Source organism: Panthera uncia, assembly GCF_023721935.1.
Source record: "Panthera uncia isolate 11264 chromosome B3 unlocalized genomic scaffold, Puncia_PCG_1.0 HiC_scaffold_1, whole genome shotgun sequence".
NCBI classification, from domain to species: domain Eukaryota; kingdom Metazoa; phylum Chordata; class Mammalia; order Carnivora; family Felidae; genus Panthera; species Panthera uncia.
This window is the reverse complement of record NW_026057582.1, coordinates 61,671,181-61,686,315: the sequence shown is the minus strand read 5'-3', so window position 1 is coordinate 61,686,315 and position 15,135 is coordinate 61,671,181. Positions and strand designations below refer to the sequence as shown.

The 15,135-nt window shown below is 36.9% G+C and overlaps 1 protein-coding gene across 3 annotated transcripts in view; it reads right to left on the bottom strand.

Moving 5' to 3' along the window:
* BAZ1A (bromodomain adjacent to zinc finger domain 1A) overlaps positions 1–15,135 on the bottom strand; it is a 93,653-nt gene that overhangs the window by 59,199 nt on the left and 19,319 nt on the right. For all 3 annotated transcript variants that reach the window (XM_049612908.1, XM_049612906.1, XM_049612907.1), the window contains exon 3: positions 1,508–1,651. In XM_049612908.1, coding sequence (XP_049468865.1) covers positions 1,508–1,651 — 144 coding nt within the window. The remainder of the gene's footprint in view (positions 1–1,507; positions 1,652–15,135) is intronic.

The following is a 15,135-nucleotide window of genomic DNA, read 5'->3' as shown; positions in this document are numbered from 1 at the left end:
CAGCATATATGGAACTAGAGGGTATTATGCTAAATGGAATAAGCCAGACAAATAACATATAATTTCACTTATATGTGGAATCTAAAATCAAATGAATAAACAAAAAGCAGAATCAGACCTAAGTACAGAGAACAAACTGATGGTTGACAGAGGGAAGAGGGATGAAGGGATGGGCAAAATGGGTAGAGGGGAGTGGAAGATACAGCCTTCCAATTATGGAATGAATAAGTAACAGGAATAAAAAGGTATAGCAGTAGGATTATAGTCAATGGTATTGTAATAGCACTGTATAGTGATAAATAGTAGCTATACTTTGGTGAGACTATAGAGAGAGTTACTGAATCACTATGTCATATAATGTAAGTATAGAGAAAGTCGTTCAATCACTAAGTCATATAGCATATATACAGAGAGATGTTGAATTACTTTTTTTTTTTTTTTTCTAAATAAGCTTTACACCCAGTGTGGGGCTTGAACTCATGACCCTGAGAGATCAAGAGCCACATTGCTCTACCAACTGAGCCAGGCTGGCACCCCCAAATTACTATGTCTTAAATCTGAAACTAACGTAACACTGTGTGTCAACTATACTCAAAAGAAAAAAAGCGGCCTCAGGTTTCTTATTGGAATATTACTGCACTGTTCACTGACAACAGGGAAGGAAAAAAACATAAGATAGACTGGAAAAAGAATTTTTAAGTTTGAGATGCCTATAAGGCAGAGAAGGAACAGAATGGAGCAATAAAGATTTAGAATAGGAGGGAGTGGAATGAAAACATGTAAGAAGACTTTTAATCAGTTGAAGACAGCTGAGATTTTTAAATTTACCTGTAGACAATGACAATCTTTTTCTTTTATGTTTATTTATTTTTTAGAGAGAGAGAGCATGAGCAGGGGAGGGGCAGAAAAGGAGAGAGAGAGAGAGAGAGAGAGAGAGAGAGAGAGAGAGAGACACACAGAGAGAGAGAATCCAAAGCAGGCTCCAGGCTCTGAGCTGTCAGCACAAAGCCCAATGCGGGGCTCAAACTCACTAACCGCGAGATCATGACCTGAGCCGAAGTCAGATGCTTAACCGACTGAGCCACCCAGGGGCCCCGACATTGCCAATCTACATGTGTTTGTAGGATTTTTCTCCAGAAGCATTCAGCTGACCCATGTTATCAACTGACTGAATTTCAGAAAGTTAGTGTCTTTACCATATGCACCATAAAGCAATTAAATATAATAATTAAAGTACAGAATGAATTTTCTCAAGTAAACAAAAATGGAATGTGTTAAGTACAATTGAATGAGGTGAACTTCAAGTGCTCCTAAGCAGCTGACTACAATTAACAAGGTAGCTTTAAATCTTGAAAATTCTAATGTGTGTTGTTGAACCACATTTCCTAGATGGATTTTATACTGTATGATTACAAAGGAAGAAAGGAAGGATTAAAGAAAAACTTATTTCAATGGGTATCACTAGTCAATCTGATACACAGTTAAAAAATTAACAAAAATCACTTACCCATTTTGAAAAGAACTGTTTTGTGTTTCTGAATCATCACTATCACTGATGATAATAGTTTCTCCATCTACACTGCTGATATGTCCATTAGCAAAGCCATTTTGATGTGATGGAGGAAGGACTTCCAAAATCCTACACTGCAACCTAAAGAAAATTATACATTTAAAAATGCAAATTATTTTATATTTTATAATCAAACATTTCAGAACAATCTAATTATTATGAACAACTGAAAAGATATTTGCTTTTGTAGAGACTATGGCTTATTGATGTAACTAAATTAAGAAACAAGAAAATCTGTAACATCAAATTTAACAAAAGTTAGCTACAATTTAAAATAATACAAAGGTCAATTTATCAAGATTCTTAGCAATTATATTCTTAAAAAAATTTTTTTAATGTTTATTTATTTTTGAGTGACAGAGAGAGAGACACACACACACACACACACAGAGAACGAGCAAAGGAAGAGCAGAGAGAGAGAGAGAGAGAGAGAGAGAGAGAGAGACAGAATCCAAAGCAGGCCCCAGGCTCCGAGCTATCAGCACAGAGCCCAATGCGGGGCTCGAACACAGGAACCAGGAGATCATGACCTGAGCTGATGTCGGACGCTCAACCAACTGAGCCACCCAGGCGCCCCCTTAGCAATTATATTCTTAACTAAAGTTACTGTTTAGAAAATCAAATACTGGCATAATATGTCATTATACAGGTTGTCTTAGTTTTTCAAAACATCCAATATTTTAAATACAGAAATTCTCCAGATCATAACCTGGAGATCATTCTTACCGTAGTTTTTGTTGGGATTTCTGATCTCTATAAAACTTCCTATTCACTAGTTCTACTGCCTCTATTTTGGGTTCCCTTACTTCTGCCCACTCTATCTGGGTTTTATGGGCTGCAATTTCAGACATATTCACCACAACTGAAATATTCCTCAATCCCACTTTCACTATCCCAATTTGCAACTGATAATTAAAATGTAGTATATCCATACGATGGAATATTATTCAGCAAAAAATAAATAAAAATAAAAATGAAGTACAGATGAACCATGAAAACATTATGCTAAATGAAAGAAACCAAACATAACTGCCACATAGTATATGATTCCATTTATATGAAATATCCAGAAGAGGCAAATCCATAGACAGAAAGTGGCTGCCTGGAAGGTGGGGGCAGAAAGGGAAGAAGGTGAGAAAGGACAGCCATGGGCACTGGCTGACAATGGGCATGGGCTTTCTTTTGGGGTATGGAAAATATTCTCAAATTGGTTTATAGTATGGGCTGTACAACTATGAATATATCAAAACCCATTATGCTGTACATTTCAAATGTGTGAATTTTATGGTGTGTGAAATATGTCTCAAGTTGTTGAAAGAAGACAGAACCATAAGTAAAAAGGTATATAGTAGGGAGTAACAGAGAGAAAAAGTGCATTGCTGGAATTCTATCTATAGCCTCCCTACAACTCCTGGGCAATCCGGAGGTGGGGGTGGGGGTAGATTTTATTAACTAAGAATATCTTAACTATATATACACCTACCAATGGGGTAGAAAAAGTGACTCAAGATTGGACAATTTTCTCACTACATCATTCATTTGGTCACCCTATATATTACAAGTTTTGATATATTGTGGGCATTCGTAAAACTGCCTATTCACTATCCCCATTCTCCTAGGAACTTCAATATTCCTATATCCCACCTTCTTCCACATGTGGGAGCTGTCATGTTCCCACAGAGCCTGGCCAGGGTTAGTTGATACTGGGTAGGCAACTTTTTGCTGAGCCAATACATCTTTTCCAAGATTTTAAAATTTGGAATCTAGAGAGTAAAAATTAGTCCCTCTCCTATCATGGAATCTATACTATAAAGTATGAAATTCTGTGCTTTTGGCAGCCATGTTTCCTGACACAACCAACAGGTAACTGTACAAGTAAGAACATAAAGTCTACAAGAGACATGAAAGGAGAGATGACAAGGGTACTAGAGGCAATCAATTCTTATTCCTGTTCTTCCTTAGACTTAGTTGTGCTTTGCTCATCTCAGGTTTAGCTGTTTAATCTTTCTTTTGATTCAATAAATGGATAACTGACCCTTTTACCTGTTTTTTCAAAATGAATTTTTGTCACAGCCACAACAAAGAGACTCATACAATTCCAGAAAAGAAACAGTATATTCAGAGCAGATTCACTTTGGGAAGCTGGTGAATTTTTATACAATAGCATTTATTCTCATTAGTGTACATTTTATCATGTGCCTATAATTATCCATTAGGAGAACATCTTTAGTATGCCCTACAATATCTGATAGCACTGTTAGGCACTGAGAAAACCAGGACCATGGATCTACTACTAGGAAATTTTTGCACCCAAATTGAAGAAAGTAACTGGTTTTACAGCACCCCAAGGCTTAAGAATCAACAAAATGCAGACTATGTAGGTGAATCTAGCCCTCAAACCATCTTATCTTCATTCTTTGCTCATTTTCCCTCACTCTGAGTCTAATACAGGTTCAATTAAAAGTATCATATGTGGCTCCTTTACAACTTGCTCTTAAAGAATTGAGAAAAAAGGGAGAAGACTCAAATTACTAAAACCAGAAGCAAAAGTGGGGACATTACTAGTGATTTTTACAGGAACTAAAAAAGATTTTAAGAAAAAATTATGGACAGGGGCACCTGGGTGGCTCATTCGGTAAGCGTCTGACTTCGGCTCAGGTCATGATTCAATTCCTGAGTTTGAACTCTGCGTCGGGCTCTGTGCTGACAGCTCAGAGCCTGCAGCCTGCTTCAGATTCTGTGTCTCCCTCTCTCTCTGCTCCTCCCCTACTCACAATCTGTCTCTCTCAAAATAAAATAAACATTAAAAAAAAAATTTTTTTTTTAAAAAGAAAAGATTATGGACAATTGTATGCTAACGAATTGGATAACTTAGATAAAATGGACAAATTCTTAGAGACAGAAACTACCAGAACTGACCCAAGAAAAAATAGAAAATCTAAACAGATCTATAAGTAGAATAGAAAGGTGGGGGCGCCTGGGTGGCTCAGTCGGTTGAGCGTCCAACTTCGGCTCAGGTCACGATCTCGCGGTTCGTGAGTTCGAGCCCCGCGTCAGGCTCTGGGCTGATGGCTCAGAGCCTGGAGCCTGCTTCCGATTCTGTGTCTCCCTCTCTCTCTGCCCCTCCCCCATTCATGCTCTGTCTCCCTCTGTCTCAAAAATAAATAAACATTAAAAAAAAATTAAAAAAAAAAAAAAAGAAAGGTGATTGAATCAGTAATCAACCTTCCAATGAAGAAAAGCCCAGGACCAGATGGCTTCACTGGTGAATTCTACCAAACACTTAAAGAATTAATATCAATTCTCAAAATCTTTCAAAAATTGAAGAGGAGAGAACACTTCTTAATTCATTTTATAACACTAATAATACCCTGATACACAAACCAGACAAAAACATGGCAGAACATATGAAAAACTCTTATAACTTAACAAAATACAAACAACTCAATTCAAAACAAGCAAAGGACCAGAACAGACATTTCTCCAAGAAAAGATACAAATGGCAATAACCACATGAAAAGATGTTCAACCATCATTAATCATAAGGGAAATGCAAAATAAAAACTGCCATGAGATACCACTTTATACCCACTAAATGCCAATTATTTAAAAAAAAAAGAAAAGAAAAAGAAGTGTTGGTGAGGAAATAGAGAAACTGTAACCCTTGTGCATTGCTGATGAGAATATAAAATGGTGTAGTTGCTCTGAAAACAATATGGTGGACCCTAAAAAATTAAACACAGAATTACCATATGACCCAGAAATCCTACTTCTAGGTATATACCCAAAATAATTGAAAACTCAACAGATATTTGTATACCAATGTTCATAAGGGCATTATTCACAATAAACAAAAGGTGGAAACAAGTGTCTACCGACAGATGAATGCATAAACAAAATACATATGTATGTATACACACACACACACACACATACACACACAATGGAATATTCAGCAGCCACAAACAGGGGTGAAATTCTGATATACGCTACAACATGGATTAACCTTGAAAACATCATACTCAGTGAAATAAGCCAAACATAAAATAACAAATATTGTATGAATTCACTTATATGAAGTATCAGGAAGAGGAAAATTCATGGAGACAGAAAGTAGAATAAAGGTTACCAGGGTCTGGAGGAAGGGAGAAATGGGGAGTTATTGCTTAATGGGTACAGAGTTTCTGTTTGAAATGATGAAAAAGTTCTGGAAATAGTAGTGATGATTACATAACACTGTGAATGTACTTAATGCCACTGAATTACACATTTAAAAATGATTACAATTTAAAAGGATTAAAAAAAAAAAAAAGAACTTTTTTTCTGTTCTAACAGTAAAGCCTAAGACGGCACAATTACCAAGCTAACTACTTTGGTAGCAAAGGGAAATGGTGGAAAAAAACCTGCAGACTAACTTTCACCATTGGCTGGCAGAAATAAACCAGTGTTTCTAAAGAGGAACAACTACAGGAAATCTTATAAAAAATGTTAATTATGTAATCTAATGATAAAAAAGTTCGGTAATTTAGTGACATGAACTGCACAAAAGTATGCAAGAAATCAAATGGACCCACTTAAAAAAAATGTATTATTGAGGCATAGTTGACAATATAATGCTACATTCATTTCAGGTATACAACACTGTGATTCAACAATTCTGTACATTATGCAGTACTTACAACGATAAGCACAGTCACCATCTGTCACCATACAGTGCTATTACAACATTATTGACTATATTCCCTATTCTGTACTTTTCATTTCCATGACTTACTTATTTTGTAACTGAAAGTTTTTCTCTCTTAAACCCCTTCACCTCAAATGGACCCTGGGTATCCTATCCAGGGATGGTTTGCTCAGAGTTCCCCATGGTGATGGAGGGAAGGGAAGCTCTTCAGTGAACATTTGACAAGGTTCAAGTTACAAAAAGAAATAGTTTTTCACTGGCCGAGCTCAGCTGAGTGCTCCAAAACGGTGATGGTGGTGGTGGTCACGAAGGAAAAACAAAGTAAATGAATCTACTCTAGGCTCAGGTATGGTTGATGTAGTGTCTAAAACAGTTTGACAGTCCACTGAAGGGAATAGCCTATGACCCCCAGTAGGGCCCACAGAGCTCTAATAATTTAACAACAAATTTATTTAAAACCAACAGAAAAATAACAGATAGAAATATAAATCCCTGACAGAATAAGGGAGAAGCAAACCAGTACAGTACAGAGATAGACACAGCCTAGAATGTAGGAAATATCTTATATATAAATTATACTAGTTATTACCAAAGCTATCAATTTTGCACAAACCACAGATTTAAAATTTTTCTTTCTTCCTTCCTTCCTCTTCTCTCCTTCCTTTTCTTTTCTTCCTTCCTTCCTTCCTTTCCTTCTTTCCTTCCTTCCTTCCTCCCTCCCTTCTTCTTTCTTTTCTTTTCTCTTTTCTTTCTTTCTTTCTTTCTTTCTTTCTTTCTTTCTTTTTTTCTTTCTTTCTTTCTTTCTTATCTAAGCAAGGCCAGGCCTACTCACTGGTGCTTAGCTAAATATCAGTTAACTATTCAAAACGGCAAGTCGACACTTTTTTTTTTAATGTTTTATTTATTTTTGAGAGAGAGGGAGCACAAGTGGGGGAGGTGTGTGGGCAGGTGGAAAGAGGATCAGAAACAGGCTCCATGCTGACAGGAACTCACAAACTGTGAGATCATGACCTGAGCTGAAGTTGGGCACTCAACCAACTGAGCCACCCAGGAGCTCCCAAGTCAACACCTTCTAATAGATTTCCAAATAGACTTAGTCTATGTCTTTCAAATCCACTTTCTACAATTTCTTGGTTCTAGTGAGTCCAAAGAAGATTGGAGTGTAAAAAAGGTGGAAGAATCAAGAATTAAGACCTAGCTAATGGGTTTCCGAAGATACAGAACCTTCCTAAATTAAAGTTATGCTCTATTATTTGAGGACAGAGTAGAGGCTGACAATCAAAAGATGGTCCTTATTATTATTAGAGTTCCTGTATGTCACATTAAGTACACAAGTTACACATAATTCTCTCTTCATACCAACTCTGCAAGTTATAAATTTTGCAGTGTCAGAAAAGTTAAATCATTTGCTCATGGTCATACAGTCTATAATGATACAGCCAAAACTTTAGCTTTGACTCTGAATCTTCCACTCTACCACTGGAGTTGAGGGAGAACAGATACACTGTATTGACTCAAGGGTATTTCAGAGCTTTAAGCCTACACAGTCAAGAGGCTCCTAAAGTGCTAACAACTTAAAATACTTTTAAGAGTGAAACCAAGTCTGTGGAACAGCAGCAAGAACAGAATCTGAGGACACAGAAGTTAGCAACAAATCTATAAACAGTGACAAGCTAAGCATGGAAATAGACTTTTATAAGAATATGGTATATCCTCTTCCCTCAAAAAGTTGTTTTTGTTTTAAAAGTAATTCGTTTTATAGCCAAATTATGGAAAGAGCCTAAATGTCCACCAACTGACGAATGGATAAAGAAGATGTGGTTTATACATACAATGGAATACTACTTGGCAATGAGAAAGAATGAAATCTGGCCATTTGTAGCAACGTGGATGGAAGTGGAAAGCATTATGCTAAATGAAATAAGTCAGGCAGAGAAAGACAGATACCATATGTTTTCACTCATATGTGTATCCTGAGAAACTTAACAGAAGACCATGGGGGAGGGGAAGGGAAAAAAAAGTTACAGAGAAGGAAGGAGGCAAACCATAAGAGACTTAAATACTGGGAACACACTGAGGGTTGACGGGGGTGGGGGAAAGGGGAAAGTGGGTGATGGGCATCGAGGAGGGCACTTGTTGGAATGAGCACTGCGTGTTGTATGGACACTAATTTGACAATAAATTATAAAAAAACAAAGTAATTTGTTTTAAATAGTCATAGTTCAGGGGCTCCCAGGTGGCTCAGTCAGTTAAGTGTCCGACTTAGGCTCAGGTCATGATCTCGTGGTTCATGAGTTCGAGCTGCATGTGGGACTCTGTGCTGACAGCTCAGAGCCTGGAGCCTGCTTCAGATTCTGTGTCTCCCTCTCTCTCTCTGTCCCATCCCCACTCATGTTCTGTCTCTGTCTTAAAAAAAAAAAAACCAAAAAACATTAGAATAGGTTCAGCTAACATCCACCATCACATCTAGATGCAAAAAAAAGAATGAAGAAAAAATTTTCTCCTTGTGATGAGAACTCTTAAGATGTATTTATTTGCTTAACAACTTTCCTATATGTCATACAGTAGTGTTAGCTACAGTCATGTTGTACATCATATCCCTAGTACTTATTCATTTTTTAATCGGAATTTTTTTAATATATATATTTTTGAAGATTTATTTGTTTTTGGGAGGGAGAGCACAAGCAGGGAAGGGGCAGAGAGACACGGGGGACAGAAGATCTGAAGCGGGCTCTATGCTAACAGGAACGAGCCTGATGGAGGGCTCGAACTCATGAACTGGGAGACCATGACCAGAAACAAAGTCAGACACTCAATTGACTGAGTCACCCCAGTTCCCCTATTGCTGGAAGTTTGTACCTTTTTGACTACTTTCCTCCAATTCTCCCTCCCTTCTGTGTCCTCTTATAGCATTTCTTATCCAATCCTTTATTAATCTTTCATATGTATTTCACTTATATTTGCCCTGCAAACTCTATCCCTACTACCTGTGTTCTACTTGAGAAAAAAAAAGTACTAGCGCTTTACTCATATTAGATTAACCTGTGGCATCCAACACAGTAGTTTACAGACACAATATTGAATTTAATTGACTAAAACAAAAAATTATGACTCAAGACTCTATCCCATCAAGTTTTATTTTCTTTACAACATTGATCAGAATCTGAATTATCATGTTGATTTGTGGGTTTCTGTCTCTTGCACTTGAACCTAAGTTCCTAGTCCTTGTCTTAGTCACTACACTCTTTCCAATACCTACAAAGTGACAACTGAGCACACAATGCTTGCTAATGAATCATAAAATTTGACTTTGTGTATACTTTTAAGTACTAAATTGAATATTCCCTACCACTTCCAAGAAAAAAGACATAACTGCATTTTTCATTCCTGGGAACTGTGCCAAAAGATAGAAAGTCAATAGGGGCACCTGGGTAGCTCAGTCGGTTAGGCGGCCGACTTTGGCTCAGGTCATGATCTCGCGGTCCGTGAGTTCGAGGCCCGCGTCGGGCTCTGTGCTGACAGCTCAGAGCCTGGAGCCTGTTTCGGATTCTGTGTATCCCTCTCTCTCTGACCCTCCCCCTGTTCATGCTCTGTCTCTCTCTGTCTCAAAAATAAAAAATTAAAAAAAAAAAAAGATAGAAAGTCAATAAATAAAAATTATAGTTTTTCGCCATACTTGCAGTCTCCTTTTGTTGCTACTAGATAGCATTCTTTCATCTAAAGCAAAATATTTGAAAAGAAGAAAGCTTAAACAGCTCAGACTACAAAAGTAAAATAATTAAAGTACCCTCTGATAAGAACAGTGATTAAGAATTTAACCAGGAAACCTGTTTAAATACTGAAGCTTTTTTCCCCCTTAGAATCAATGATCAAAAGATGATGATTTTCAGACACTTACAATATGACCTGCATCACTCTTAGAACAAATGATCAAAAGATTAATCTAACCACATATATAAAATCCTGTATCTCTTCCCATTTAGACAAATTATAAAATGTTCAGGTAAAGGGAAAAGTAAATAGTGGACAATGAGTACATTCAACTACAATCTTTTAATTCTATTCTTTAATTTTTTTTTCACTCATCTGTTTCTCTCAAACAGAAGAACACGGATTCTGACACTGCCTGTGCTTGGAAATTATACTACTTGTGACCTTGAGCAAATTTTAGTTAATTAACCTCTGTGTATGAGCTTCTCAATTGCAAAATGAGCAAATGAGCACTTACTACATATGGCTGTTGCAGGAATTAAATAAGATCTTATAAATAAAAAGCTCAGTGTCTGGCATATAGTAAGCTCTCAAAGTTTATAGGTATGGTCATCATCTCCCTAAAATGACATATAGCAAACTCTCAAGAACAGTGACTATGATGTAAGAAAATTAGGGACTAAAAAAAGGATGAGTCATCACAGCTGGAAGACTCTTCTTCACTGGTCTCTGACAAGTACTGGAAGGAATAAACATTTACTGAGTGCTTTATGTGGCAGGCACTATGCTGGGCTCCTAACAAATACTAACTACTGTGGCAGATGACTGCCACAGTCATGGCCCCATTGAATCATACCACTCTGATTCCCTCCCACATGATCTCTGGATTTGTTCATGTGACTTGCTTTGGTCAATGGAATACTAGCAATATGTAGCATGCTGAGGCTTGAAATGTGCTTGCACACTGAAGCTTGCCCTCTCTTGCTGCTGGGAACCCTGCTACCACCCTGGGAACGAGTTTGGATTAGTAGCTTCCTGAAGGGTGAAATGAAAGTAGCCACCCAACTCTGAGGCCCCAGATACGTGAGTAAGGCTATTCTAAAGTAGAGGATCTAGACAATCCAGCCCCAGACAGGCCAGCCCAGATCATAGGAACATTTCAGCCAACCAATTGTGAGAATAAGGTTTATTGATTTAGGCCACTTAGTTTTGCAGGCAGTTTGTTATTTGGCAAAAGCTAACACAACCACCCTATGAATATAGATAGTGTTTCAGTTTTACAGATTAAGAAAGAAGGTTCCCAGAAACAACAGTTTGGCTCCAAAGGATTTCCTACCAAGCCACTTCTGCATGCCATACTCTGAAGTTCTCAATAAAAAAGGGATCTCTGTAAAGCAGTACCTTTCCTCTATTCCAGGAATCAGCACACTATATGGCCTGTGAGCCAGATCTAACTTATCTCCTGTTTTTGTATGTATGGTCTGCAAGCTAAGAATAATTTATACATATTTAAATAATTTCAAAGTCAGAAGAAGATTTTGTGATATGTGAAAATAACAAGATATTCAGGTTTCAGTATTTATAAATAGAGAACTATTAGAATACACCCGTGCTCATTCATATATTGTCTATGGCTGCTTTTGCACTCCAACAGCAGAGTTGGGTTGCTGCAACTGAAACCATATGAACTACACAGTCTATAATATTTACTATCTGGCCCCTTATTTTAAAAAAAGTATACCAACATCTGCTCAGAATTATTCTCTTGGCATATGTTTTTAATTTAAACAACAAAGGATTCTTCCTGGCCTTTAATGATGAGTAGATTTTATTTGTACTTTTGTCACTCCTTTTCCTTTCACCAAAAATTAGTTTAGCTTATGTCATTTTTCCTAGTTCTTCTTAACTTTAATCTTGGATGGTCTCTGACTTCATCTAAGAAGATAGATAAACCTCATTTTTAAAATACTAATTGAGAACCATAGGTCAAATGAATTCCACTTACACACCATACTACTGGCCTCCAAGACAGCTTGGAAAATTAACAGACTACAATTTTATCTTATTCTCAACTAATTCAAAGTATCTATGAAGAAAGTTGTTTATTAAGAACTGATCTTATATTGGCCAAATGAAACAGATCCCAAAAGAGGTAAACAAAGATATAGGAGAGAGATTTTATTCAGAAGAGGCTCTAATTTCTCAGACCTAAACCCATGTAATAACCATGTAGAAATGAATTTCCCTTTTATTTCTAACAGGGATTTCAGGACAGAAGTAGCTATACATAGTCTCTCCTTTTTTGTGATATTAGTCACTAATATTCTCTTGCCACAGGGAAATAAGAATTTCAAAACTACTACTGTTCTACTTCACCATCCTGCTACTAACCAAGTTCAATGAGATACAAATTGAAGTAAATATCTGATTTCCTTTTATGTTAGAAAAGAGGTGAACCTCACTTTATTTACCAACTCCCCATTTTTATCATTTTTCTTACCTCCACAGTAATGACTGTAAGTCCTGGGGGGAGATTCAGCTTACTGTTTGTACTTGGCATTAATGCAAAGGATCAGTAAAGAAGTTGCCAGAGACTAACCACCCTCACCCCCAATATTTAACATTCAAAGACTTTTGAGTGGCATTAGACAGATGTTCCTATTGGTTAAAGCAATTTGAATGCCTTTAGAATACTGAAGAAAATGAGTAAGTATGTATGATCAGTCTAAACTTTACTGAACTATTTTGTTAAGTCCATACAGAAATACAACATAATCTTTATAGGTGATGTAAATTAAACTTGCCTAGAAAAAAAAATTATTTTCATTTATTTTTGTGACTATAGGGATTTTTAGAGTATAAAAACAATTTCCCAGGATGGCCTAATTTATTATTATGCAAGTAAATAAGGATTCTAAATTTTAACTCCTGAACTAGCAATGACAATCCAGGAGTCAGTAGGGTTGTAAGTATGGGTCTTTGGTACATACAACAAACACTATATATATCTAAAGAAGGTAGTTTCACTTTAACTTAGAATTCCAAAGAAAGAACAGCTGTTCCAAACAGTCTCCTTTTTTTCTTTTTTGTATTAAAAATTATATCATCAACATACTAGGGTCACTGAGAACTAAAGATTGAAAACAATTTTTGGATGTTGTTAAAGACTCTCTTTGGCTGAGAACCAGAAATTGTGACCTTAAAAGATCAATAGTGGGGCACCTGCCTGTCTCAGTTGTTAGAGCATGTGACTCTTGATCTTAGAGTTGTGAGTTTGAGCCCTATGTTGGGCGTGGAGCTTACTTAAAATTAAAAAAAAAAAAAAAAAAAAAAAAAAAAAGATCAGTAGTGTAAGCTGATCAATAGAAAGCCTACTTTCTGAAAGTTATGATACGAATTTAACCAATACATGTTGCTAAAAATTCTATACTATCTTTGCATCTAAATAGGAAGCCTTCTTTAATCCTTTCCTACTAATTTATATTTTTCTCTGCCTTCAAAAGATTTCTAGTCAAATAACCTGTTCCCAAAAACTTCTCTTTGATTAATCCCACCTGGATCAAGTCACTGACATCCAAACATGTATGCTTAAATAAAAATAACTAAATCTGGGGTGCCTGAATGGCTCAGCTGCTTAAGCATCAACTTTGGCTCAGGTTATGATCTCATGGTTCACGAGTTCAAGCCTGCACAGAGCCCACTTTGGATCCTCTGTTCCCCCACCCCCCGCCCCCACCTCACCTCTCCTCTGCTTGGGCTCTCTCTCAAAAATAAATAAACATTAAAAAAATAACTAGATTTGGTCCTCACTTATATCTTTTATGTTCATTCTACCTTCTCAATATATTTAGTATTTCTCTTTGTCCTCAATATTAATGCAGTTTAATTAATTTTGCTTCACTAATACCATTTAGGCTAGCAATATAAAAAAAAAAAGAACCCAAAGATTTAAAAGTTCATTTTCGGGGCGCCTGGGTGGCTCAGTTGGTTGAGCGTACGACTTCGGCTAGGGTATGATCTCATGGCTTGTGAGTTTGAGCCCCGCGTTGGGCTCTGTGCTGACAGCTCGGAGCCTGGAACCTGCTTCGGATTCTGTGTCTCCTTCTCTCTCTGCCCCTCCCTGCTCACCCTGCGTCTCTCTCTCCTTCAAAAATAAATAAATGTTAAAAAAATAAAATAAAATAAAAGTTCATTTTCTCATTTCCAATTCTAATAAATACGAAGTGCCTACTTTCTATATTATAGGTTTTAATGCTAATTTTCTTTTACTTCATATGACTAAAGCACTTAAAGCATTCCAGCTATAAAGCTATAGGAAATATACTTTAATACAGTTAAAAAGCTTGGGGTGCCTGACTCTCAAGCGTCTGACTCTTGATTTCAGCTCAGGTCATGATCTCTCGGTTCACAGGATTGAGCCCCACGCTGGGTTCCACACTGATGGGGGCAGAGGGAGCCTCCTTGGGATTCTCTCTCTCACTCTCTCTCCCTGGTCCTTCCCCTTGCACACGCATGCTCCTTCTCTCTCAAAATAAATAAACTCAAAAAAAAAAATACAGTTTAAAGTTTTAGTTGGTTGGTCAGTATTATAATGCCAAATATCAGTTTCTCAGATTAAAAAGAATTCTGCGATCTTTATTTTACAGAGCAGTTCTAAAAATAATACTGAACAATAGTCTCTTATGCTCCCTAACCAGATAACACTTTGTAAATTTTAAATCTAAGTAGTATGGGGATAATATTTGGGAAAATCTGGCTATAAATGAAACTCTTCTGGAAAACAGTGTGGAGGTTCCTCAAAAAATTAAAAATAAATCTAGCCTATGACCCACTGCTAGGGATTTACCCAAGGGATACAGGAGTGCTGATGCATAGGGGCACATGTACCCCAATGTTTATAGCAGCACTTTCAACAATAGCCAAATTATGGAAAGAGTCTAAATGTCCATCGACTGACGAATGGATAAAGAAGATGTGGTTTATACATACAATGAAATACTACTTGGCAATGAGAAAGAATGAAATCTGGCCATTTGTAGCAACGTGGATGGAACTGGAGGGTATTATGCTAAGTGAAATAAGGCAGAGAAAGACAGATACCATATGTTTTCACTCATATGTGTATCCTGAGAAACTTAACAGAAGACCATGGTGGGGGGGGGGGGGG